Source organism: Elephas maximus, chromosome 2 (genome assembly GCF_024166365.1).
Source record: "Elephas maximus indicus isolate mEleMax1 chromosome 2, mEleMax1 primary haplotype, whole genome shotgun sequence".
Classification (NCBI taxonomy): Eukaryota; Metazoa; Chordata; class Mammalia; order Proboscidea; family Elephantidae; genus Elephas; species Elephas maximus.
Genome location: NC_064820.1, coordinates 103,875,596 through 103,903,418, shown reverse-complemented (window position 1 = coordinate 103,903,418; position 27,823 = coordinate 103,875,596). Strand labels below are relative to the sequence as shown.

The following is a 27,823-nucleotide window of genomic DNA, read 5'->3' as shown; positions in this document are numbered from 1 at the left end:
AACCTAGAGTGAATATTTTGTTGTTGTTGTTGTTAGGTGCTGTTGAGTCAGTTCTGACTCATAGCGACCCTATGTACAACAGAATGAAACACTGCCCTGTCCTGCACCATCCTCACAATCATTGTTATGCTTGAGTGCATTGTTGCAGCCACTGTGTCCATCCGACTCATTGAGGGTCTTCCTTCTGTTTTCATGATCCTCTACTTTACCAAGCATGATGTCCTTCTCTAGGGACTGATCCTCCTGATAACATGTAGAGTGAAAATAGATGCCAAATAATTCTCTCTGAGAACTTTGTCCATGTATTTGTTTGCTGGGGATTTTATTGGGACATGACAGCAACGCCAATAGATGGTTAAAAGAAAAAAAGTTGTCATACAGCCAATTCCGACTCATGATAACCCAATGTGTGTCAGAGTAGAACTGTCTTCTATAGGGTTTTCAATGGCTGGTTTTTTGAAAGTAGATTATCAGGCCTCTTTCGAGGTGCCTCTGGGTAGACTTGAACCTCCAACTTCAGTTAGCAGCTGAGCATGTTAACTATGTGCCACCCAGGGATTCCATAGATGAAAATAATTTTTTTTTTTTTAGAAAACCAAACCCGTTGCCATCGAGTCAGTTCCAACTCATGGTGACCCCGTGTGTTACAGAGTAGAGTGCTCCATGGGGTTTTCTTGGCTGTAATCTTTATGGAAGCAGATTACCAGGTCTTTCTCCTGTGGGTGGTTTCAAACTGCCAACCTTTAGGTTAGTAGCTGATCACAAACATGGTATATATTATGGCTTTTCCTTTAGGGGAGACAAGGCAAGGGCTCCATCTTCGTCTGGGCTTCGGGGAACGGGGGGCGTCAGGGAGACAACTGTGATTGTGATGGGTACACGGACAGCATCTACACCATCTCCATCAGCAGTGCCTCCCAGCAAGGCCTCTCGCCCTGGTATGCAGAGAAGTGCTCCTCGACGCTGGCTACCTCTTACAGCAGTGGGGATTACACGGACCAGCGAATTGTATGTGGTTTTTGTCTACCTCTCTCTGCTTAGGTAGGAGAGCATGGCTTGCATTCAGAATGATCCTCCTAACTGACCTTTGGTAAAATTGATTTGCTTAAGCTTGATGTCTCAGTTGGGGAAACTTACCGCTTACTCACTTAAAAGGCTGGCATATATTGGGAAATTTTCTCTCTCAGGGATAATGACACTTCTGCCAAGATGATCTTGCCTCTCTGACATTTTTAAACTCAGCCCCGAGAAGTCACCAAACCTGTCATTACATACTGTGGAGACACCACATGTCCCTTCTGCTTGTCTGAGGTCTCCGTGAAAACGGCCATAAAGGAGATTTCAGGGCTGTAGGGGCTTTATCGCACTTGTACGTATTGATCCTCTAATAGCAGGGATGTAGTCTGACTTGCCCTTTAGCAGATGATAAAAATACAGAGCATACACAAGTTCTGCCTCCTAAGAATGGATGGCCTGCATGAAAATAACAGTCTAAATTTCCCCTGAGGTGAACTCAGCATCCGGATAAGCAGCTCAGGGAGGTTACATGCTCAGAGCGCTCCTCCAGCCCACGCTTGGCTGTGCCTGTGCTTCCGTGAGTCAGACTGCCAAGGGCAATTATCGGATTTCCCTTCAAGGGCACAGTGATGAAGGGCCATTCCGAGGTTTTGAGAACAAAGACAGGCACTTTTCATTAAAAAATGTAAAGCCCCCCGTTTAACTCCTGATGCAGAAAGAACCAAAAGGCTAAAGTATGCAGAGCCTAATCCAATTAGATTGTGGGGGAATCCCATAATAATTAGACCTTGGAATGTGCGTAAAATTCCTATTAATGGCATCTCGACGAAATCATCGGCACTACTATCTTCTTCATACAGGATTACTATTCTGGACCTCTGCCTGTTTCTGCAATGTCCACTACTTTAGGCAGGAAAACCGTGGTCTCAACTTATAAGTACTGGCCCCCCTCTCAGGCGCATATCTTCAGTTACTTAAATAATAGTGTCATTCTGCTCAAGGGTTCTTTATGGAAGGCATATTTTGTGTGACCTTTGAACAGGGCCTATCAGACATCGTCCGCACTTGTGTTCTGAGCCCCCAGCTGGTCATTGTCCCTGTGGGTGTCCAGGGATGCCTTTCAGAAAATGGCTAGTTAGGCATTTCAGAGTCACCATGTCATAGACTGTTCCTCATTGGAGCTGCCCTGAACTGAAGCAGGAGGAGGAGTTTCAGTCTTTGTAAAGCTCACCCCTTTACCAGCCATGGGAGAGACAGCTGGTGAATTCTGTCTGAGGCAGTTGGAATAACACAGCCTTTTTTTTTTTTTTTTTTTCTTACGCAAACTTCTTTCTCAGCACAGTCATCTCTGGGGGCTTACTTGCGTCAACAGGTAAAAAGGGTGACCTTGCTTCCGCAGCCCTCCTCAGAGCACAGCAACCATAACTCGAGAAATTCAGTGACTCCAAGTGGGAAGCCAGTGGAGGTGATAATAGAACAATTATTTTTTTACACCTACCTCCCACACACGGAAATCTGTAGCTAAAAACCATAGTGCTGGGGCCTGGGTGGGTGTCTTGTTAGTAATCCTTTGGCCCAACTACTCGTTAAACAAGCAGTGCTGTGGTTCTTAAAAGCAGACTGACTGGAAAATTATTTTTTTGTTTTCTCCCTTCACCTCTTCATTGCCCTAAAGTTACAAAATAAATAAATAAATAAAAAGTTAGCCCGCGTAATTTCTCACATTCAATAATGTGTAAAAACGCTTTCACAAACATGATCTAATTTAATTCTGAGAATACAAGTCAGGAAATGTCAACCTCATTTCACAGATGGGGAAGCCAACTGATTGGCCCGTGGTACTCATCTAACAAGAAGCAGTCCTAGAATTTGAACCCAGATCTTAGTCCAGTACAATTTCCATTTGAGAACCCCACTGTTCTCATTGAAGCGCAAAAACCATAAGCAAACCCATTGCTGCTGAGTCGATTCCGACTCATAGAGACCCTATAGGCCAGAGTAGAACTGCCCCAGAGGGTTTCCAAGGAGTGCCTGGTGGATTTGAACTGCCAACCTTTTTGGTTAGCAGCCACACGTAACCACTGCGCCACCAGGATTTCCAGATATGAGCATTAACAATAGCATCAAATCAAGAGTGAGTGCAACCTGCAGACAAAGCAATTTTTCTGCAAGTGGTTAGAATGGCTGAGATCAGGGCGGCTTCATGTCCTTTGGCTGAAGAGGCAGCCAAATGTCAGTTTGAAGGCAAAAGGGAATTTTGCATGAGGCAGAATTTCTAAATACTCCAGACCAAACACAATGGACCTGATGATTAATGGGCCAGCATAATTCACAGTGATTTTCAAACAGTCCCGTTTTTTATAGACAGCATTTCGTCTGGGAAACTCGGAAGAGAAAATATTCATAGTGGGAGTGCTTCATCCCCAGAAAAGGCATCTTGATGCCAGAATTATAGACAAGTTGCATATAGAGGAGAGTGAACTAAAATATCAGCAGATGGCAAACATCCGCCTGGTGGTTTAGAGGAGGAAGTAGGGAATCGAATCAGCTGAGTTTCCTGACTGTAGCAGATGCAATGCTGGGTATGGTTAACCCCTAGGGACAAGATCTCACTCCTCACATGTTCTCCCTGCCTTTCTCTCCTCTCTGGTGCTGCTCAGACCAGCGCCGACCTGCACAATGACTGCACAGAGACCCACACAGGCACCTCGGCCTCCGCACCCCTGGCTGCTGGCATCTTCGCTCTGGCCCTGGAAGCAAAGTAAGACCCAGAAAGCTTCTAATCACCTTTACCAAGGCCACTTCTCCTTCCTATCTTTTTAATAAACATGCATTGTGTTCTGTACAAAATTTGGACAGTGTAGAAAAATACAAAAAAAGAATAAGAATAAACTCTCTTCCTGCCACTTTGAGATAACCATTGTTAACATCTCAGTGTAGATTTAATACACACATGTATCTTGCAAAATTTGGATCATAATATATACTTTATATATATATATATATTTTTAAGCTGTTGTCGTTATTAGTTGCCGTGGAGTCAACTTGGACTGATAGTAACCCCATGTGACGGTGGAGCTGCGCATAGAGTTTTCTTGGCTATAATCTTTTTTTTTTTATCCTGTATATATTTATTGTGCCTTTCATATTAGAAATCAGGATTCTCTGCACACCATGAACACTAGTTAAATAAATAAAATAATTGTATGCATTTTAAAGCCATTCCATAGAATAATTGTACAACTTTTTTCCAAGAATCCGTATATATATATTTTATCTTATTATTTCATTTTTTGTTGTACATTAGATGAAGGTTTACAGAACAAACTAGTTTCTCATTAAGCAGTTAATACACATATTTTTTATGACATTGGTTAACAACCCCACGACATGTCAACACTCTACCTTCTCAACCTTAGGTTTCCTTTTACCAGGTTTCCTGTTCTCTCCTGCCTTCTAGTCCTTGCCCTTGGGCTGGTGTGCCCCTTTAGTCTCGTTTTGTTTTATGGGCCTAATCTTTGGCTGAAGAGTGAACCTCAGGAGTGACTTCATTACTAAAAGGGTCTCTGGGGAGCCATACTCTCAGGGTTTCTCCAGTCTCTGTCAGACCAGTAAGTCTGAGTTGGCAGTAATCTTAGTGAAAGCAGATCACCAGGTCTTTCTCCCAAGGAGCTGTTGGGTGGATTTGAATTGCTAACCTTTTGATTAGCAGCCCAGCAATTAACCATTGTGTTACCTGTGTGAAAAATCTACACAGTAGTATATTAAGAGAATTTTCTCATGACTAAATCAATGTTCCTTGACCTTTAAAAAAGCATGCTCCCTTACCCCACTGCAAGCCCTTCTCAAGCTTATTTATTCCCATCAGGCAAGGAGATTCTGTCCAATATCATTTCCTGTTGGTAGCATTTGGAACAACAAGTATAAAAAAACATCATTTTACAGATTATATAAGCCCCATCCTGGAGCTGATATACCTATGCCAGGGGACATGAGAATTAAAAACAGAATTTTTATCTTTTTACAGTATTCCATTGTGTAAATGCAAATTGTATTAGAATCATCTATTCCTGCTTAGATATGCACCTTCATTCATAAATACCGGTTGTCATCTCTGATACTTTCCTCAGGATAAACACTCAGAATTGGAATTTCTAGGTCAAATGGTAGGCATGCTTTAATGATTCTGATACATATTGACAAGTTGCTGGCTAGAAAGACCATTTTCTATTCCCACCAGCAGTATATGTGTGAAAGTGACAGTTTCCTAAACCCTTGCCACAGCTGCTTTTGTCTTAAAATGTTTGCAATTTTGATAGGTGAGAATGATATCACATTTTAATACGCTTTTATTTCACTGGTAATGAAGCTGAATGTTTTATAATCTTGGCCATTTATCTTCTGCGATTGATTGTTTATGGCCTTGATTTTGCTTTATAGCCTTGACTTAGAAAAGCTATTAATGCTTTGTCTGCTTTGTCTGTTTGACATTTACCTTTTAATTTTGCTTGTACGTCATTTTTTTCCTTTTTTAAAAAATTGTACTTTAGACGAAGGTTTACAGAACAAACTAGTTTCTTATTAAACAGTACACATATTGTTTTATGACATTGGGTAACAACCCCACATGTCAACACTCTCCCTTTCTCAATCTTGGGTTCCCTATTACCAGCTTGCCTGTTCCCTCCTGCCTTCTAGCCCTTGCCCCTGGGCTGTTGTGCCCCTTTAGTCTCAATTTGTTTTATGGGCCTGTCTAATCTTTGGCTGAAGGGTGAACCTTAGGAGTGACTTCATTACTGAGTTAAGGGGTGTCCAGGGGCCATACTCTTGGGGTTTCTGCAGTCTTTGTCAGGCCAGTAAGTCAGGTCTTTTTTGTGAGTTAGGATTTTGTTCTACATTTTTCTCCAGCTCTGTGATCCACATCAGAGCAGTCAGTGGTGGTAGCTGGGCACCATCTAGTTGCGCTGGACTCAGTTTGGTGAAGGCGGTGGTAGTTGTGGTCCATTAGCCTTTGGACTAATCTTTCCCTTGTGTCTTTAGTTTTCTTCATTCTTCCTTGCCCAGAGGTGAGACCAGTGGAGTATCTTAGATGGCTGCTCACAGGTTTTTAATACCCCAGACACTACTTACTGCTTGTATGTAATTTTTAATGTAATGAAGTTAACAGTATGTAGTTATATTTCCCAATCTGTTTCTTTTAGCCTCTTCCTTTGATTTTATGCTCAAAAAAGCCTTTCATAAGCCAAAATAAGACACTTGTTTATCTGTCTTTTTTAAAAAACTGGTTCCATTACCATATTTAAATTCTAAATCCCCTTGGAATTTATTTTAGAATATGATGTTAAAAAGGAATTTAACAATTTTTCCCCAAGAGATTATCCAATACTGTAATATTTAGTACAGCTGAAAAAATTCTCCACTCCGTACCCACAGCTTGGGCTTATTTGTCCCCCTTCTGCTTTCCAATGTTGTGTGGTAACAGCAAATCTTTAAATGTCAAGACAGGTGCTATGGTTCATGTTAGAAGAAGGGGTTAAACTTGTAAATTATTATTATCTTTCCTAATATGGAAGTTATCTGACATGTTAGAGAATGTGGATACTCTCTAGAGAGAGGACAAAGCAGTCCTCTGGGTCACGTCCAATAGACTAAGTTCATAGAAACAGAAGAGTAGAGCATCTTGACCTGTGCCACAACTGGAAAAGCCCTCAAGTTGTCAAGCCTTTCTCCAGAAGAGTCCAGCTTAGCTCCAGGAGTCCTGGGACTTCTTATGGAGTCCCGCAGGTATCTCAGGACATCTCAGCTCTGAGACGGCCACAATGGCTAAGCAAGACAGATCTAACAGGGCTTTTACCAAGAAGCTACCTACTTGGAGGGGCTGGCAAGATGTCTGGCAAGGGAAGAATCAAATCTAGGTGCTTTATCAGAAGCAGAGGGAAGCATGAAGCTCTCGAGCCCAACAGAAAATCTATGTTCAGAATCTGAGTTCACATGTAATAGGAAGGCGGTAGATAGAGGGCAAAAGCTATGAACACAGGCTAAGATTGGCATCAGCATATCCAAACTAACTGAGGAAAAACAGTTCAGGGAACATCTGGCTTCCAGTTCTAGCTCTGCTAGTAGCTGTGTGACCTTTGATAAGTTAATTCGCAATTGGAAAATCAATTTTACAATCTATTAGATAAATGTGCCAGGCCAGGCTTTTTTTTTAAACCTCTTACTTTTATGAGATCCTCAGATATGAAATTGAAGATGTCAGCATACACAGATCATCCTACTTGAATTGTTGGGGTTGGTAATGAGGAGTGTGGAGTGGAAGAAAACAGGGTGCTATGGAGGAAAGCAGTTGCCTCCAGGTGGTGAAACAGACTTATAAAATTTATGATTTCAGGATACAGGCTATTAGCCCCAGGGAGCCGTTAAAAGAAAACTATCCTTAAAAATGTAAGACTTTAGGCTTTATCTTTAGATTTATCTTTCTTCTCTACCCAACATCTATCAGATGTATTTAATGTGTCTAGCCAGGCCTTCCCCCTGCCCCACGCATCTGTCAGTTTGTCGTTGTGGGGGCTTGAGTGTTGCTCTGATGCTGGAAGCTATGCCACTGATATTCAAATACCAGAAGGGTCACCCATGGCGGACAGGTTTCAGCTGAGCTTCCAGACTAAGAGAGACTAGGAAGAAGGACCTGGCAGTCTACTTCTGAAAAGAATTAGCCGGTGAAAACCTTATGAATAGCAGTGGAACATTGTCTGATATAGTACCAGAAGATGAGCCCCTAGGGTTGGAAGGCACTGAAAATATGACTAGGGAAGAGCTGCCCCCTCAAAGTAGGGTTGACCTTAGTGACGTGGATGGAGTCAAGCTTTTGGGACTTTCATTTGCTGATGTGGCATAACTCAAAATGAGAAGAAACAGTTGCAAACATCCGTTAATAATTGGAAACCAGAGTGTATGAAGTATGAATCTAGAAAAGTTGGAAATCATCAAAAATGAAATAGAAAGCATAAAGATCAATATCCTATGCATTAGTGAGCTGAAATAGACTGGTATTGGTCATTTTTAATCAGACAATCGTATGGTCTACTATGCTGGGAATGATAGCTTGAAGATAAACGGCATTGCATTCATCATCAGAAAGAACATTTCAAGATCTATCCTGAAGTATGACACCGTCAGTAATAGGAAAATATCCATATGCCTACAAGGAACACCCGTTAATATGACTATTATTCAAATTTACGCACCAACCACAAAGGTCAAATATGAAAATAAAAAAAAGAAACTGAAAATTTTTACCAACTTCTGCAGTCTGAAATTGATAGAACACACAATCAGGATGCACTGATAATTACTGGTGACTGGAATGTGAAAATTGGAAACAAAGAAGAAGGATTGGTAGTTGGAAAATATGGCCTTGGTGATAGAAATGATGCTGGAGATTGCATGACTTAATTTTGCAAGACCAACAACTTTTCATTGCAAATATCTTTTTTCACCAACATAAATGGCAACTATACACATGGACCTCACTAGATGGAATACACAGGAATCAAATTGATGACATCTGTGGAAAGAGACGATAGAAAAGCTCAGTATCATCAGTCAGAATAAGGCCAGAGGCTGACTGTGAATCAGACCATGAATTACTCATATGCAAGTTCATGCTGAAACTGAAGAAAATTAGAACAAGTAGGCTAGAGTCAAAGTACGACCTTGAGTATATCTGACCTGAATTTAGAGACCATCCCTAGAATAGATTTGACACATTGAACACTAATGACTGAAGACCAGATGAGTTGTGAAATAACATCAAGGACACCATCCATGAAGAAAGCAAGAGGTCATTAAAAAGACAGAAGAGAAAGAAAAGACCTAAGTGGATGTCAGAAGAGACTCTGAAACTTGTTCTTGAATGTAGAGTAGCTAAAGCAAAAGGAGTAAATGATGAAGTAAAAGAGTTGAACAGAAGATTTCAAAGGGTGGCTTGAGAAGACAAAGTAAAGTATTACGATGACATATGCACAGACCTGGAGATAGAAAACCAAAAGAGAAGAACATGCTCAGCATTTCTCAAGCTGAAAAAACTCAAGAAAAAATTCAAGCCTCCAGTTGCAATACTGAGGGATTTTATGGGATAAATAACGCAGTAATCATCAAAAGAAGATAGAAGGAATACACAGAGTCACTATACCAAAAATAATTGGTCAACATTCAAGGATTTCAGGAGGTAGCCTATGATCAGGAGCCGATGGTACTGAAGAAAGAAGTCCAAGCTGCACTGAAGGCATTGGTGAAAAACAAGTTCCTGGGAATTGATAGGGTACCAATTGAGATGTTTCAACAAATGGATGCAGCGCTGGAAGTGCTTACTTGTCTATGCCAAGAAATTTGGAAGATAGCTACCTGGCCAACCGACTGGAAGAGATCCATATTTATGCCTATTCTCAGGAATGGTGATCCAACCAAATGTGGAAATTATCAAACAATATCATTAATATCACACGCAAGCAAAATTTTGCTGAAGATTGTTCAAAAGGGGCTGCAGCAGTATATCAACAGGGAACTGCCAGAAATTCAAGAAGAATTCAGAAGAGGACGTAGAACTAGGGATATCATTGCTGATGTCGGATGGATCTTGGTTGAAAGCAAAGAATACCAGAAAGACGTTTACCTGCATTTTATTGACTATGCTAAGGCATTTGATTATGTGGGTCATAACAAATTATAGATAACGTTGAGAGGAACAGGAATTCTGGAACACTTAATTGTGCTCATAAGGAATCTGTACATGGATCAAATGCAGTTGTTCGAAGAGAACAAGGGGATACTGTGTGGTTTAAAGTCAGGAAAGATGTGCCTTAGCGTTGTATCCTTTCACCATACCTATTCAATCTGTAGACTGAGCAAACAATCCAAGAAGTTGGACTATGTGAAGAAGAACGTGGCATCAGGATTGGAGGAAGATTCATCAACAACCTGCAATATGCAGATGACACAGTCTTGCTGAAAGTGAAGAGGCAATATGCAGATGACACAATCTTGCTGAAAGTGAAGAGGACTTGAAGCACTTACTGATGAAGATCAAAGACCACAGCCTTCAGTATGGATTACACCTCAACATAAAGAAAAGAAAAATCCTCACAACTGGATCAATACGCAACATCATGATAAGTGGACAAAAGATTGAGGTTGTCAAGGATTTCATTTTACTTGGATCCACAATCAACACCCATGGCAGCAGCAGTCAAGAAATCAAAAGATGCATTGCGTTGGACAAATAGATTGCAAAAGACCTCTTTAAAGAGTTCAAAAGCAAAGGTGTCACCTTGAGGACTAAGGTGAGCCTGACTCAAGCCATGGTGTTTTCAATTGCCTCATATGCATGCTAAAGCTGGACAATGAATAAGGAAGACGGAAGAAGAATTGATGTCTTTGAATTGCGGTGTTAGCAAAGAATACTGAATATACCATAGGCTGCCAAAAGAACAAACAAATCTGTCTGGTAAGAAGTACAGCCAGAAGCAAGGCTGGTGAGACTTTGTCTTACGTATTTTGGACATGTTATCAGGAGGGACCAGTCCCCGGAGAAGGACATGATGCTTGGTAAAGTAGAGGATCAGTGAAAAACAGAAAGACCTTCAATAAGAAGGATTAACAAAGTGGCTGCAACAATGGGCTCAAACACAGCAACAATGGGCTCAAACACAGCAACAGTTTTGAGGATGGTGCAGGATCAGGAAGTGTTTCATTCTGTTGTACATAGGGTTGATGTGAGTTGGAACTGACTGACTCAATGGCACCTAATGGCAACAATAACAGCCAGGCCTAAAAGCTGCTAACTGAAAGATGGGTGGTTTGAATCCACCATCCTTTTCTAGTGACCAGTGTAGTAGAAATGCCCATTGAGTTGAACAAATACAATGCTAATCTTACATAAGAACTGAAGTTTAAGAAACGTAACCCCTAATTTCTAAAGGTTCAAACCTTTTTCTGGACAAGGAGGAAAAGATCTAAGAATGATCTAACCTCGTTAATCTCAGTTAATCTCTGAAGGAGTATTTCTGAAGCAGGGGATCTATGGATTGCTATGGAGCACATGAATGGGTTCTGAGAGGCCCACGAACTTCCCTGCAACCAGATGCTAGGTGCATAGCATTTTTCTGGGGAATGGTCTTTCGGCTCCATCAGATCCTCACAGTGTCCATGATTTGAGAGACATTAACAGTCTGTGATCTACCTGGTATATACTATAAGAATTTTTTTTCTAATTTTGATCTAACAAATCAGTAAGCTGAACTTGATATGCCTTAATATTTATATCCTTCCTGCCAAAGTACATAGAATTTACTGAGATATCTGTTGAAACAGGACAGTTTTCTGAACTCCATTCCAATTGTCTATACCAAGATGATTATTTCAGGAAATCTGAATGCCAGAATTGCTAGAAATGTGACCAAAACTTTATCTCTAGACTAGCCGGATTGGGAGAATCATTTATCCATGTGCTATACCTCAAGGAACAGCTATGGAGATTGAAGAAGAACTCTTGGCTAAACTTATCAAGAGTAATAAATAAATAAATAAAAAGAACAAAAACCTGGTACCATAGAGTCGATTGCGACTCATAGTGACCCCGTAGGACAGAGTAGAACTGCCCCATCCCCATAGGGTTTCCAGGGAGCAGCTGGTGGATTCAAACTGCTGATCTTTTGGTTTGCAGCCAAGCTCTTAACCACTGTACCACCAAGGGCTCCATCAAGAGTAATGGCACCCAGTATTTACCAAGTTCTTATCATGGACCAGACACGATGTTAACCTCTGTACATACAGTTCTAACCCTAATCCTTATACCATCCTAATGAAACAGAAATTATTATTTATTTTATGTATATGAAGAAAATGAGGCTTAGAAAGTTGAGAAATGTAACCAAAATCCCACGAAAGATTCAAAATGAGTTCTGTTTGACCCCAAAGTTTGTGCTAACAGCAACTCCATTATGCTGCCTCCTGTAGCCCTTTGAGGAAGAGGAGATGTTGAAAGGCAGGTGATCATCCCCTCAAAGGAAAGGAGGTTAAGAAGGTTGAGGATGATAAAGGAGCATCATACCTCTCTTATGTTTTAATAAGTCCCTCATAAAAGATTTCTGTTCAAGTAGACTACTTACTATACTGCATAGATGTGATGTAGGGGGCGGGTCGGGGAATGGGAAGAGGAGAGGGAAGGAAAAAGAATGGTCTCTGGGTAACATATGTCCAAAGGAATACTTTCCTTCCCTAGAACAGTGTTTCTCAACCATCAGCTTACATATGACTCACCTGGGGAGTTTATCTAATATGCAGATTCCCAACATACCTATTATCAGGAACTCAGATTCAGAAGTTCTGGAGTGCAACCTGTTATGTTGTTGTAGGTGCTGGTCCCCACCATAGCAACCCTATGTACAACAGAATGAAACACTGCCTGGTCCTGCACCACCCTCTCAATAGTTGCTATGTTTGAGCTCATTGTTGCAGCCACTGTGTCAATCCATCTTGTTGAAGGTCTTTTTCACTGACCCTCTACTTTACCAAGCAGAGCGCAGCATAGGAATCCCCATTTTTAACAAACATCCCAGGCAGTTTTCATGCTGGTAGTACATTAACCAAACTGTGAGAAATAATTTATTTCTGTGAATAGTTACTTTTACAACTGTATTCTCCTAGAGCCTCCTCCAGTTGTGACTGCAACGATGCTCATTAAGGCATATCCTGGAGATAAATATATGGACAGCCAGGAATTCTTTGGATAAATACCTAGGGCACTATTATTATTATGTAGTGAGTATATTTAAGAAGGGAGAAAGATGTAGCAGTCTGCTTCTGTAAAGATTACAGCCTTAGAAACCCTATCGGGCAGCTTTACTCTGTCCTATAGGGTTGCTGTGAATTGGAATCGACTTGATGGCAATGGGTTTGGTTTTGGTTTTTATATCTAAGAAAGATGGTAGGCAATAGCTTTGGTCTTCTGAGAAGACAGCAAAGAATCACAATAATTTTTCATATGGAAGAAAAATTCTCATGTGGACCATTAAATCTCTTCATACAACTGAAGATATTAAACAGTTGAACCAATCTTCTGTTTGTGTTAAACCTGGAGTAAGGGAAATGGACTTTCAATGCAGCATAAAACCTTTGGGTAAATCATATCAAAGAAATCCTTGACTCAGTGGGCTGTGAAATGTTGGGAAAGGTTTCCAAGTTAGAATTTCTCCAACATCTGGGCTAAAAAAAAAAAAACAGTTGCCATCAAGTCAATTCCAACTCATAGAGACCCTAAAGGACAGAGCAGAACTGCCCCATAGGGTTTCCAAGGAGCACCTGGTGGATTCGAACTACCAACCTTTTAGTTAGCAGCTGTGACTCTTAACCACTGTGCCACCAGGGTTTCCACATCTGGGCTCACCTAGGTGTGATGAAAGGGTGAACCAGGTGGCCCCTGAGACTTTTTCACTCTAAAATTTTGTCTCCAGATTGCTTTCCGTATACCTCTTCTAATTAGAAGCAATGTTTAATTTCAGTGTTTAATTCCATAGCCCGTATTTCTATAAACATAACTTTGATTAGCAACCCAATACTGTTTTGTTTTTTTAATTTAATTATTGTGGATGCTGGCGAGCACTAATTAACAGAAGAAGGCTGTCAAGAATGAGATGTTCTATTGTTAGCAGCTCCTTTTTATTTATTAAACGCAGTCACACAAATGAAGAATAAATCTGTTAGGAAAACAGGCTTAGTTTTCTTAATTACATGACAATAAAGCTCCCTTGAATATTTTGCAAAGAATAGATAAAATAAAATAAAAAAACAAAGAAATCTGCAACTCAATAGAAAATAACTGCTCTGCTGTAGAAACAGAACACCTATGCTGTGTATGTGACCACCATGACTATCAGAAGCCTACTTAATGCAGCCTCAGTACACATCTATATTGTGCTGCCTTCCATGCCTGCTCACACTGATGATCCCAATGATAGCCTGGTATGTTCTCCACTGACAACCTTGATAAGAGGCTTTTTACCTAAAACTCCTTTTAAAAGAAAACTGGAAAGCAGACATTTCAATATAATGCTTTATAGGACAGAATTAGTTCCTAAATTAAGAAAACAGCCATTTTTGCTCCGTAGTTAATTCTTCCCTGAATATGGGATGGGCAGCATGGAAACAATATCTTACAAAGAGTTATTTATAGCATCAGGCCCATTGTTGTTGTTGTTGTTAGATGCTGTTGAGTTGATTTTTACTCATAGTAACCCCATGTGACAAAGTAGAGTTGCCCCATAGGGGTTTCTAGGCTGTAATTTTTATTCTTCCTCTTGTGGAGTCACTGGGTGGTTTCAAACTGTCAACCCTTCTGTTAGCAGCTGAGCACTTAACCCTTATGCCACCAGTGTTCCTTATTAGGCACATACATACATATACCCATTGCTGTCTAGTTGATTCTGACTCATAGCGACCCTCTAGGACAGAGTAGAACGGTCCCATAGGGTTTCCAAGGCTGTAATCTTTATGGTAGCAGACTGCCATATCTTTCTTCTGCAGAGTGGCCGGTGGGTTTGCACTGCTGACCTTTTGGTTAGCAGCTGAGAGCTTAACTGCTGCACTACCAAGGATCCTTATTAGACATATAGAAGGTATGAATAGTAAGAAATTCTGGAGATTACCTTATTTAACCCTGTCATCTTATAGATGAGTTGACTCAGGCATAGGGTGACGAAGTGACTTGCTTAAGGTCACACAGTTCTTTGGAGGTGGGATACAGTTTATTTTGCTTTCTATTGCTCCCTACTCTGACCCCATGATTTAAAATGACATAATTGTCTTAATTGGTTGTATACTTGTATTTTTCTACTAATTCCTATTATTTTAGCTGTAACAAAGAACAGGCAAGACAGTGTTTTTCAAATTTAACATGAGTAAAAATTATGCCCTACCCTTAGATACTTTGATTTAATAGGTTTAGGGTGGGATTCGGGAATTTCATTATTTATATATGTACTGTTGTTGTTGGGTACCATCAAGTTGATTCCGACTCATAGTGACCCTGTATGATAAAGCAGAACTGTCCCATAGGGTTTCCAAGGCTGCAATCTTTAATCTTTACAGGAGCAAATTGCTAGGTCTTTTCACCTTCAGAGCCTCTGGTGGGTTTGAACCACCGACCCTTCTGTTAGGAGACAAGCATTTAACCACTGCACCACCAGGGCTCCTTATAAGTACACTAAGTGATTACAATACAAGGATACCAGCCGAATATGAGACAAGTGTACCAAGTGATTATGATGTGAGTGGTCCGGGATCTGCTGAGAATCACTGAACTGGAGCCTTTCTAAGGCCCCCATTTGTCACTCACTGTAGTTAAGTGGTATATTTAGGAATGTTCATTGCCTCTTTATTGTCAACAGGGGACTGTTTAACCAGTACATTACAGGCTCTGGGGAAAAGACAGCAAATTGAGCCAGATTCCCCTGATGATTGTTCTACAACCTAGTGATAAGATAGGTACCTTGAGGAGTAAACACCTGGGCATTTACTTATTAAATAATGCCTTATTGGCTTAATGGAAATAATGCAGGTCTTAAAGCTGAGGAAAACCTTGAGATCTTGAAAAAAATCTGACTAATTGGAAATTGGAATACACTTAAAATTGTATTCAGGGCTTGTTAACATTTAGGCAGAGCCATTTTTTTTTTAATCAGTTAACCAACCACCCAATATTTCCTCTGCATATATCTTATGCCTGGCATTGTTCTGGCTGCTTGCTACATATCAGAGACAAGATAGATAAATATCTCAGACGTTTTGGTGGCTAAATTTAAGAAGACAGATGATTAATAATACACAAAAGATTTGCCCAGTATATTAGAAAGTGAAAAGTGCTATGGAAGAAGGACAAGTATAGCAGGATAAGAGGGGTTGGAAGCATGCGTGGAGAATTGAAATTTTAAATATGGTGGTTAGGGGAGGTTTCATCTTTATTGTAATAAACCCAACATTCCCTTCTATCTCCTGTTTATCTTTATGTTGCTGCTAAATTAATCTTGCCAAAGCTTTTGATTTTATCATTTCCTTGCTTGTTAATCCTCAATGATTCCCCATTGTCCAGATAAAGTATAAGCTCCTTATCCTGGCACTCAAGGTCCTCACCACCCTGGTCCATTACTCTTCCTTGCCTCTTCCCTGCTCCAGCAAACTACACTATTCACTACAATCACGACACACGCTGTTCTTTCCCATCTCTGCGCCTTTACTCCAGTTGGCCCATCCCCTCTTCTCTATCTCCCTCTTTTAACGTTTACTCACCCTTCAAAGTTCAGCTCAAAGATTTCTTCTCAGCAAAACCTTCCTTGATTTTTCCACCCCAAAGAATTTTCTCCTCCAAACTCCCACAATATATTATGCCATGAATACAGCACTCAACAGATATATTACAGTTATAAAAAGACTTTGTTCTTTTATTGGATTATAATCTCAGTAAAGACAAGAATCACCTCCTTGGTATCCCCATAGCATTTAGCACAGAGTTTTTCAAGAGCAATCACAAGTAGCTAAGTTTCTCAACACTTCTGATATACAGAGAAAGACAAAAAGTGTTTAAAAGCAGGAAGGAGCCAGTGTCTTTAAAATCTGACTGCTCCTAAGAAAGAAGTGAAGTCCTCAACTGTGTATTCATGATACTGTTAATGGACTACAGAAGACCGGAAAATGCACAGAAAGTGTTGTCATTATTTACTTTTTGTTCCAGTTAAATTTAAGTCGTTAGAAATCATGAACAACTCCTGCATTTCTTTGTATCTTCTACGATGTTGAAGACTGAATTTTACTCAGAGTAGGAGCTTAACTTATATGGCAGGGGGAGACACTTTCAGTACTGTATTTTGAATTCTGAATGAAAGAGATATCCATAGTAATACACATTAGAATTATATCGGCAGAATTGCAAAAGACACTTCATAATCCTGAATGGAGATGCTTGTGTTTAGCACTTGCTTTTGCAAGGAAACTTCATTTTGTCTCTGAAAGACACTTTGGGTCATTTCCCTTCCAGCCCAAATCTCACCTGGAGAGATATGCAGCATTTGGTTGTCTGGACCTCTGAGTATGACCCGCTGGCCAATAATCCTGGATGGAAAAAGAACGGTGCAGGCTTGATGGTGAATAGTCGATTTGGATTTGGATTGCTAAATGCCAAAGCACTGGTAGATTTAGCTGATCCCAGGACCTGGAGCAGCGTGTCTGAGAAGAAAGAGTGTGTTGTAAAGGACAATGACTTTGAGCCCAGGTAAGTATGGAACTTTTAAATAAATCTGTGTCCATGACTCAAGGATGGTGTTTGACACTCTGCTTATTTGTTTTACCACCTACACTTCTGAAGCAGAGTGAGATGCAGTTTACCAGTGTACTCTGTGGGTCTCCATGAGGAGCCATTTAGAGATCAAAGATCTGCAAATCATGCCAGCATATTTGCATTAAGTCTAAGGTGCACCACTGCTTTATATAACTTACCTAACACTAAGAGAAAAAAACATTGCCAATTAAACTATGGCCAACTATCAATTTTAATTTACCAAATTCAAAGATGGTAAAATATTTTTTAATGCACCTTAAAAGTGATAAATTACAATACTTTCCAACCAGTATTACACAAAACCTGCTTCTCAAAGAGCCCCACTTCATGCCATAATGCTATGTGACTCATGGTTTTTCTTCCATGATGGATCCTTTATTATACTGATTTTACATAGGCATGGTTTATCCTCCCACCATATCTGACCATAAGAGCAAAGTCTGGTAAAACTGTTTTGTTTCCATTAAGGCAACCATGATCATACCGAAGAACCACTTAACATGAAATACCCAAGGGTAGGAGGTTTGAGGGGCATGCATTGGGAAGGCCTTATAGAAGGAACCCCTTCTTAAGAGGGTCTTTTGGTATTGTAATAATGAGCCATTTTTTGATGGGTCTGAGGAAAACCTGCCTGAACTCCATTTCATGGCAAATAACATTGTACTCAAGTAACTGTACTCCTTACCATTTTATTATCCATCAAAATTTATTTATAGCTAATCCAAAATTGGGCTCTACTCATAGCAGAAAGAGACAACAAGCCTAGCTGAGTATCTAGTCAAAACTGATGTGTACACATATGTATAGAATGCAAGGAAGAAGAGATACACTTCACTCAATGATGATTCCTTAATATATTTAGAGCCCTGAAAGCTAATGGAGAAGTTATCATTGAAATTCCAACAAGAGCTTGTGAAGGACAAGAAAATGCTATCAAATCCCTGGAGCATGTGCAATTTGAAGCAACAATTGAATATTCTCGAAGAGGTGACCTTCACGTCACACTCACTTCTGCTGCTGGTAAAAAACGAAACTTTCCAAAAATTTCTTCTAAGCCATTTGTTTCATTTTTAAGTGTTGATGGAATGATTCTGAATTAATGGTTGTGTTTGTTCATTCACAGGACTAAGTTTCCTAATGGAAATTTTCAGGTCTTAAAAAATACATACATAATTTTTTAACTTTTCATTTTTCTTGGTGTCAGATCTCCCTCTGGCCTGCTGGTTCCTACTGGGCCTTAGATAACCAGAGAATGAGACTACCCAAATAACCCCTGTTGATAAACTTTTGGAGTCAGTTAGATGCATTTTCAAACTGTGCTGTCTTTCCCAAGTCATCGCTCCGTCACTCACTATTCTTAGGTAACACATTAGGGAAAGGTACTCTGATACTTAAAATACTTAATGAAGCTTACAGATATACCAAGGAGTCAACTGAAAAACTGGAATTCTGATCCATGAAAGAGGGTTGAGTAGACTAATAAACTTTCCATAATGATATGACTAAGGCCAAGAACCAACTGTATGGGATTTGCCCTTTCCTGAGAGGGTATTAATTCAGATGAGACAATGGATGAGAAAGGGCTTGCGAACCATAAATCACACTTCAACCAGGAAGAGCTGTCACAATATTCTTTCATGTTTTAGGACTCAACTGACTAAATTCATTCTCTACAGATGAGTTATGAGTAAACACGAGTACTCTTTCTATATCTAGATCTATAGATTATATAGGGAGAGATCTAGCTATATCTCTCCTTCCAGGATATGAACTTCCTAGACATTTTAAGTAACTAGTTGCCATTGAGTTGATTCCAACTCATGGCGATACCATATGTGTCAGAGTAGAACTGCTCCATAGAGTTTTCAATGGGTGATTTTTCAGAAGTTGTCAAACCTTTCTTCCAAGGCATCTGTGGTGGACTGGGGCCTCCAACCCTTTGGTTGGCAGCTGAGCACATTAACCATTTTGCACAACCCAGCGATTCTTAACATTTGAAATAGACTCTATTAATTTTGGAGCCATGCTTCTGAGATGTCTTAAAACTGGCCTCAAATATTGGTGGAATCGTTTTTTCATTGATGGACCTATAATATGACCCTGTCACGTTAAAGGAAATATTATTTTTTGATTTGTAGAGGGCTTAGGCTTGAAAGTTCAGAGTTAATCCTACTACTAGTTTTTATATGACAAGAGATTATTAAATGAATATATTTTCCTTTTTAATGTCTACACTAGATTATAGGCTTAGGCATCTATTAAATTTTTTTTATTGTACTTCAGATGAAGGTTTACAGAGAAAATTAGTTTCTCATTAAACAACTAATACACATATTGTTTTGTGAAATTGGTTGCCAACACCACAACATGTCAATGCTTTCCCCTTCTCAACCTCGGTTTCCTCATTACCAGCTTTCCTGTCCCCTCCTGCTTTCTTGTCCTTGCCCCTGGGCTGGTGTGCCCACTTAGTCCCGTTTTGTTCTATGGGCCCATCTAATCTTTGGCTGAAGGGTGAACCTCAGGAGTGACTTAAGTACTGAGTTAAAAGGGTTTCCAGGGCATCTATTAAATTTTTAAGATTTCCTTCTAACCTTCAGAATGATAGCTCCACTAAAATGTATTTTAAATCTTTGAATTTCTTCTTTAATCCAGTTTGTAAATATGGGTCTCTCAGTTCTCTATATTCAAATAAACCTTAATCAACATATTCATTTATTATTTATTTATTCCACATATTTATCAAGAATTTATTATATGCCAGGCAATGTGCTAAGTACCATGGATAAAAACACCATTTTCCTTGTGAATGTCTCTATCCTGGTTTTATACTAAGAGAGAAGATTGGGAGGACTAATCTCTCCCAGCTTTCATTTTCAGTTATCAGATGCTGGTGTCTGTTCTAATATGAGAGCTGTCAGGTCATTCATTAACTTGTGTTTGTTGCATGAAAACAGGAACCAGCACTGTACTGTTGGCTGAAAGAGAGCGGGATACATCTCCTAATGGCTTTAAGAATTGGGACTTCATGTCTGTTCACACATGGGGAGAGAATCCTGTAGGCACCTGGACTTTGCGAATTACAGATATGGTAAGAATGAATGTTCCCTAGATGGTAAAAATAGTTAGCCCACTCAGCTGCTAATCAAAAGGTTGGTGGTTTGAGTCCACTCAGAGGTACCTGAGAAGAAAGGCCTGGCAATCTACATTAAAAAAATTCGCCATTGAAACTTCTGTGGAGCACAGTTCTACTCTGACACACATGGAGTCAACATGAATGGGAATCGACTCCAAAGGCAACTCGTACTGGTACTGAGACGTATAAACAAGAGCATGAAAAGAACACAAGCTCACTTTTAAACACTTTTAAGGTTGATGTCATCATTAATCAAGGCTCTATGGAACTTGACACTACTTAGTAGAAGGAAAACATGCAGTGTGTCAAAGACCGCCCATTTGGTTGTACAGAAAATAATCAAAAAAGAAGATTAGGCAATGGCCATATTATAAAAAGAAAAAAAGATATACTGACAAATAATGTGACAAATAATGGGACAAATCCAGTTGTTCCCATGTCTGAATGCAGCCAGGCACATGATCTATTTAGCCACCAGGATCAGCCACATTCATAGATAAGTCAAATGCTTAGACCGGCTTTGCTCTGGCACTCTGCGGGGATCGCAGGAAGACGTTCTTCTAATTATTCATTCCAATGGCTATTTTGTTGTTGTTAGGTACCATCAAATCAATTCCTACTCACAGCGGCCCTGTGTAAAACAGAACGAAACACTGCCCAGTCCTGCGCCATCTTCACAATTATTATTGTGCTTGAGCCCACTGTTGCAGACATTGTGGCAATCCATCTCGTTGAGGTTCTTCTCTTTTTCACTGACCCTCTACTTTACCAAGCATGATGTCCTTTTCCAGGGACTGGTCCCTCCCGATAACATGTCCAAAGTATGTCAGATGAAGTCTTGCCATCCTTGCTTCTAATGAGCATATTTGTGCCATATTTCTTCCAAGACAGATTTGTTTGTTCTTTTGGCAGTCCATGGTATATTCAATATTCTTCCCCAACATCATAATTCAAAGGCATCAATTCTTCTTTGGTCTTCCTTATTCATTGTCCAGCTTTCACATGCCTATGAGGTGATTGAAAACACCATGGCTTGGGTCAGGTGCACCTTAGTCCTTACTGGCTATTTAGAAGTAGCTATTTTTTTTTTTTTATTTGTTAGGCAACAGTATTACTTAATATGACTTTTTGTTGTTGTTTCAGTCATGAATCAAACTGAAAAGCATTTCTCACTTGTCTTTCTACTTTCTAAGCCTCTTTCACATGCTTTTATAATTGTAACACATAGTCACAAAAATGAAAAGAACAAAGAGTGTCTGAGCGAGAAGCTAAAACGCAGCTGAATTATTTATTTTTGCATTACCCTCCAGCATTCTTTATAGATGAGAAAATAAATGGCGTTTTGACTCTGAGTTCTCCCAAGAAAAAAGAGTTTTAACTATCAGTAGCGCTGGATTTCAGTTTCTAGATAACTTTTTAAATAAAGGCGATTCCAAATTTCTAGATATGTCAATTAAATAAATATCAATTCCGTAGTCACTCATACTTGTATTCCCTGTGAATAATTTTCTCCTAAAGACTGCTAAAGCTGAGATTTAAAAATAGCAGTTATAAAAATTCCTGCTCTCATAGGGAGAAAAAGAACATGTTCTTAGTAGGTGGTCCTGTTCTTGACCTTGGCCTCTATTCATTCTTGAATTCAGTTTCACCATCAGGAAACTAAGAAAATCCAATTATTAAAAAAAATTATTAGGATATGACTTTTATATCAAGTCTGCAAAATCGGATTCTACAGGTTCAGATTTTTTTTAGATATTTTAAATTTCAGCATATTATTTATAACATGACTGTTGAATCTGAAAATTATTACTAAGCCATGAAGATACGATTTTTAAGGTCTGATTAATAGTGAAGACTGATTATAGGCTGGCTTTTTCCCATTGAAATGCTTCTACAAGTTGATAGTTGGGAAACATAATTCTATTTATAGACGGTACAGTCACCTTTTCAAGAACACATCCAATATGGAAAAGTAGGTTCATATACAGAATTCTGCTTTTTGAATTAAATGTTTGATTACTAAGCAATTAATCAGTTTTAACACCCTTGAACCTGTAAATTGCCAATTTTCACAGGAAGAGTGAATCCTGTAATTAGCCTCTTTCTATATAGAGCTCAATGTATGAAATGTGCAGAATTTTCAAATTAGATTTTAATTAAGAAATCCTTTCTGGGTATTTTGAATGAGTTTGTTTTATATTATTCAAAACAACACACTAAGCCATATGTGTGCTTATTTGTTAGTCTGGAAGAATACAGAATGAAGGAAGAATTGTGAACTGGAAGCTGATTTTGCATGGGACCTCCTCTCAGCCAGAGCACATGAAACAGCCTCGCGTGTACACATCCTACAACACTGTTCAGAATGACAGGAGAGGAGTGGAGAAGATGGTGGATGCGGGGGAGGTCTGTGAGGCTCTGTTCTTCTTGGCATGCTCTCTTCTTAACCGTAGCAGACAGTGTAGTGAGGGAAGCTGCACCTAACTTTGAAGCAAGGAGACAGTCAGACATGGGGGTGGGGGGGCAGGGAGAGACCGTGGTGGTGGTAAACTGTTAATTTCTTATAAGATGAAATTCTATTATTTTTCTCATTTGTTTTTTATCCAGAATTTAGAAACTATGATTAATTAGTTCGAAATCATCAGCTTCCCTAACATGAATTTTCTTCATCTATGATATATCAAATTGTAAAGAAAGTTGTCTATGCACGATCATATATACCTAATGTTGGCATTGTACTTAGTTTTTAAGTATTTTCACACTGTTTCATTTAAACTATAATCCCTGTAACGTGCGAAGGGCAGATGTTACTATGTCCATTTTGCTCAGGTGGCCAAATCATACAGGCTTCTCTTTACTGATTCCTTAACTAAAACTTGTGTTGGCAACACCAAGGGACACCATGGAATAATTTCTCTCTGAAAAGTGAGTCAATCAAGTTCCTGCTTCTCAGCCTACTGAGGCTCCTGGCTTCTGCTATATTAAAGGACACACAGAGACCCTATTTTCTGTTTCTCCGTACTCCCCACCCCCATCTAGCACAGTGCCTCAGATGTAGTTGGTAGATCCTCTGAATTTCCAGAATGGCCAGCCCTGAATGGGTCCCTCTCTGTGCTGGGTACCCTCAAGAAACATACAGACTAGCTGTGTGAAGACCTCAGGTCAGACTCTGGCCCCATTTACATTCTGCAAGATAGGCTCCTTCCATGATGCCAGCCCCTGGGGTCTCTTCTTCACAGTCCTGGAGGCTGGTTAAACTTGTAGGTGTTTCTCCCTTTGAAAGTCCTTAAGGGGTACTACCAGGCCCCCCCGCCCCCAGCTATTAAAGTATTGAAATACTTCCACAATGGTACAAAGAGATGCTTCTCAGATCCCTCCAGTTCCCTTCTACTCCACCCCCCACCTCCAGGACCCTGCTGTGGCACTGTAGCATACAGTCAGTGCCTTCTGTACAAGTCGTTACTAATTTAACATCATCTTCACAAAAAGGATTCCGCCATAGCGGCGTTGACAACTGAAGGCCAACTTGTACTCAGTACTTAAATCTCTCAACCTTCAAAACTACTAGAAAATACAGGTATTCTTATTCCCATTTGACAGGTGAAGTTCAGAAGGATTAAAACGGATGCCAAGGGTATAGCAGGAAGTGGAAGAACGAGGATTTAAACCCAGGGTGCTGTTAACTGCAAACTTCTAGCGCTTTATGCTCCCCGCAGGGCCTCTCAGGGGCCGGCAGTGGGCAGGCACTGGGAATGCTGCTGGCTTGTCTGTCGGTAAATAATGAGCCTTTTTCCCTCTGTTGGTGGCATTCTGTCTTGTAGGAGCAGCCCACACCAGAGAACCTGAAGGAGAAGCCCCTGGTGGCAAAAAGCCCCAGCAGCAGCAGTGTGGGGAACAGAAGGGATGAGGTGGCGGAGGGAGCCCCTTCCGAGGCCATGCTGCGGCTTCTACAAAGTGCTTTCAGCAAAAACTTGCCCCCAAAGCAATCACCAAAGAAGTCTCCAAGTGCAAAGGTCAACATCCCTTATGAAAATTTCTACGAAGCCCTGGAAAAGCTGAACAAACCTTCCCAGCTTAGAGACCCTGAGGATAGCGTGTATAACGACTACGTCGACGTTTTCTATAACACAAAACCTTACAAGCACAGGGATGACCGGCTGCTGCAAGCTCTAGTGGACATTCTGAATGAAGAAAATTAAAATGAGGATGTGGTCCTGAGGTGGAAATATTCATTATTCATGCTTCTTTCTTCCCCTTAGATTTTGCCTGTGTCTGAAGTGATCATTTTGTCATTTATCCTTATGGTTATAATACCTTTTGTGATAATTTTCCTTTTTCTCCCCAAACGACACATTTGAAGGGGATGAGCTCAAGTAAGAAATCCAGCTTCCTTAAGTGATCATAGCTTTTTCAAATACATCTTTACTGCCTGCACATGTAAAGTGTTTTGCTCTTTCTGGAGTACAGTTCACAGGACGTCCTCACACCACATTAGAATGCCTCCTTGAGCCCTCTCATTTCATTTCTCAAAAAAAAAGAAAGAAAGCAAAACCTGTGTAATAGACTAATTTGAAAACTAAAGTTCAAAGAATGAGAGAAAGAAAATTGTTCCAGTAGCTTACTCCTCGTCTTTGACATGTTATTGTTGTTAGCTATCCTTGAGATGATCCCAACTAATGGTGACCCCCTGTGTGCCAGAGCAGAACTGTGCCCCATGGGGTTTTCAATGGCTGGTTTTTCAGAAGTAGATTGCCAGGCCTTTCTTCTGAGGCACCTCTGGGGCTACTCAAACCTCCAGCCTTTCAGTTAGCAGCTGAGCGTGTTAACCGTCTGTACCATCCAGGGACTCCTGTCTTTGCCGTTGTTGTTGTTGTGTACCATCTAGTCAATTCCGACTTATCGACCCTGTGTGACAGAGCAGAACTGTCCTATGGTGTTTTCTTGGCTGTAATCGTCACAGAAGCAAATAGCCAGGTCTTTCTCCTGCAGCGCCAAGGGTGGGTTTGAACTGCCAACCTTTCTGTTAGCAGACAAGTGCTTAGCCATTCTGCCACCAGGGCTTCTTGTCATAGAGTTCTTCAAATTTTGATGCCAAGAAAGCATTTAGAAACGTCTATAATGAAAGATTTCACAATGAGATCCATACCCGAGACCTTCCTTCTCCAAAGCTACTCATTCAGAGAGTGATGATCTGGTGATTTGGGGGGAAAGCTGGGTTATTTAGACCAGGAAACAGAGCTTGAAGTTTGCATTATCTGTTTGAGCAGTTGAAGAATATTCCTTTTTGATGGGTGTGCAGTGTAGACAGTTCATGGATCTGAGGGTGACTGTGACTCCTGCTGTGTGCTCTGGTCTTTCCCTTCCCCCTCTTCTGGTTTCCCTGACCGGCCTCCTTTCACTGCCACAAAATATATTGAGAGAACTAATTTATACCACTTTCTCCAAACAAACTTACACTTGGGACTTGACAAATTCCTAGTCATATTTTTTAAAACAGTAATAAACAAATAATTTGTAACAAGGAGAACCAATGTGATAAGAGGAAGCTATTCATAATGAGAACCAATGGGAGGTTTTGTTTGTTTAAACTGTGTTCATTACAGCAGATTTTTTTTTAACCTTTGAAACTGAGGGTTCATTCCTTGACCCTAAAGTCTATTCTCCAATCTTCAAGCTACGAGTATCCTAATTCTCATCAAATTGCTGTTGAATTTCAAATCAGAGAACACAAACTAGCAGCCCACTGGCCCCGTTTGTCCCTCAGGTAAATTTTCATGCATAATGCTTTCAAAACTTGAGTGAATATTGAAAGTATGAGATTTCATACAAAAACCTAGTTCTTGAGCCCATATTCCCTCATAGCAATGGTTGACTGGAGCTGAGTAGCCTGCTTGGTTGGACTTGAGAACCTCATAGCATTCTGTTCCATGCTACTCATGGTGGCTGTCTTAGTCATTACTTGTTAGTATCCTATGGGCATTTGATTTTACCTACTCTGGCACTAAATGAATGGGTACAAAGTGTAAATGTATTAGGGGGAAAAACCAAACAAACCTGAAACTACCCTCAACTCTAAATGAGATTTCGAAATGATCGATAATTATAAGAATATGTCATGATCTAGTTAATTTATATTGCATTTACAATACCCCCCCGCCCCCCAAAAAGTAATTTAGAACCCTGAAAGTAGCTCTAAAATCTGGCTGTATTAATTAATTTAATCTCACCCCACCTGGGTGCTTATGCTAATCCATTTATTGTCAACCTCTTAGCCTACCACTGTATAAGCTCTCAAAGGCTCTAGTCACTTACAGTGCTCGCATTCTCCCATTTAGTTTGCTGTTGGCTGTTCTTCCACAAAGTCTGAACTTCATAAGGCCACAGGAGACATTGAACTCGTCCAGGATGAACACACTAGAGTCTGTCTCACTTGCTTTGGCTTAAAGTGTGGTTGGTAAAACAAACTTTCACCCCTACTCTATCATTTGAATTTGTGCAGACCAAAAGCATGTTCAGAGCAGTACCCATGATGCTTAGATGCTGTGCTTCTAAAAGAAATGCAGTATCATTTTGCTCTTGAACACTTCACATGGTGTTTGATATAAAATGTTGAATGGAATTTTGAATATTGCTGCACATCAAAAGGTGTGAAAGCTGAAAAGGGCCAGAGAGCTATGGTCTTCATTTTCAAGTGAAAAAAACAGACCCAGAGAGGTCAGTAAGTGGTAACGAATGAAAGAGCTGGGGCTAAAACTCCTTTCTCCTTTCCTAGTCTAGTGCTAAATGTATACAGCTTTCTTGTTAACCTTTTCTAACAGTATCTTTTCCTGGTTAAATCTCCAACCAACTCATTGGGTTGTAGCCAAAGGTTCACTCTAGAGAAGCTTTAATATTTAAATAAAATCATTGTTTGAATGTTTTCAACTGCAGTATATTGTTCAGACATAAAATATTTTTACTGTCAGTCTTTCTTAGTGCCTGTGTGAAATTTTTTTTGTCAAATGTAAAAGAGGAAACTTATAAAATATTTCCTTCAGAATTTTGAACTATATTTTCTTTACAAGTATTTATAATGTACTAATGCTTTTATCAAACAGAATTTTAAAAGGCATAATAACTTATATTAAAGAACTAAAAGTTTTCCTGAGAATAAGAAAGTTCCATCCAATAAAATATTTTTTGAAAGGCATGCTCCTCTGTCAATGAAAAAATTATAATATGTATGTGTTCTGATATTAAAAGTGGCATTTGTCTAATAGCCTAATACAATGTGTTAGCTGAGTTTA

At 39.9% G+C, this 27,823-nt stretch overlaps 1 protein-coding gene across 1 annotated transcript in view; it reads left to right on the top strand.

Moving 5' to 3' along the window:
• The window catches only part of PCSK1 (proprotein convertase subtilisin/kexin type 1), a 46,673-nt gene extending 21,875 nt beyond the window's left edge, over positions 1–24,798 (top strand). The window contains exons 8-14 of the mRNA XM_049868816.1: positions 796–1,008; positions 3,678–3,778; positions 17,105–17,338; positions 18,267–18,424; positions 20,359–20,492; positions 22,782–22,943; positions 24,359–24,798. Of these exons, the coding sequence (XP_049724773.1) occupies positions 796–1,008; positions 3,678–3,778; positions 17,105–17,338; positions 18,267–18,424; positions 20,359–20,492; positions 22,782–22,943; positions 24,359–24,736 (1,380 nt within the window). The 3' untranslated portion in view covers positions 24,737–24,798. The remainder of the gene's footprint in view (positions 1–795; positions 1,009–3,677; positions 3,779–17,104; positions 17,339–18,266; positions 18,425–20,358; positions 20,493–22,781; positions 22,944–24,358) is intronic.
• Positions 24,799–27,823: the final 3,025 nt, after the last annotated feature.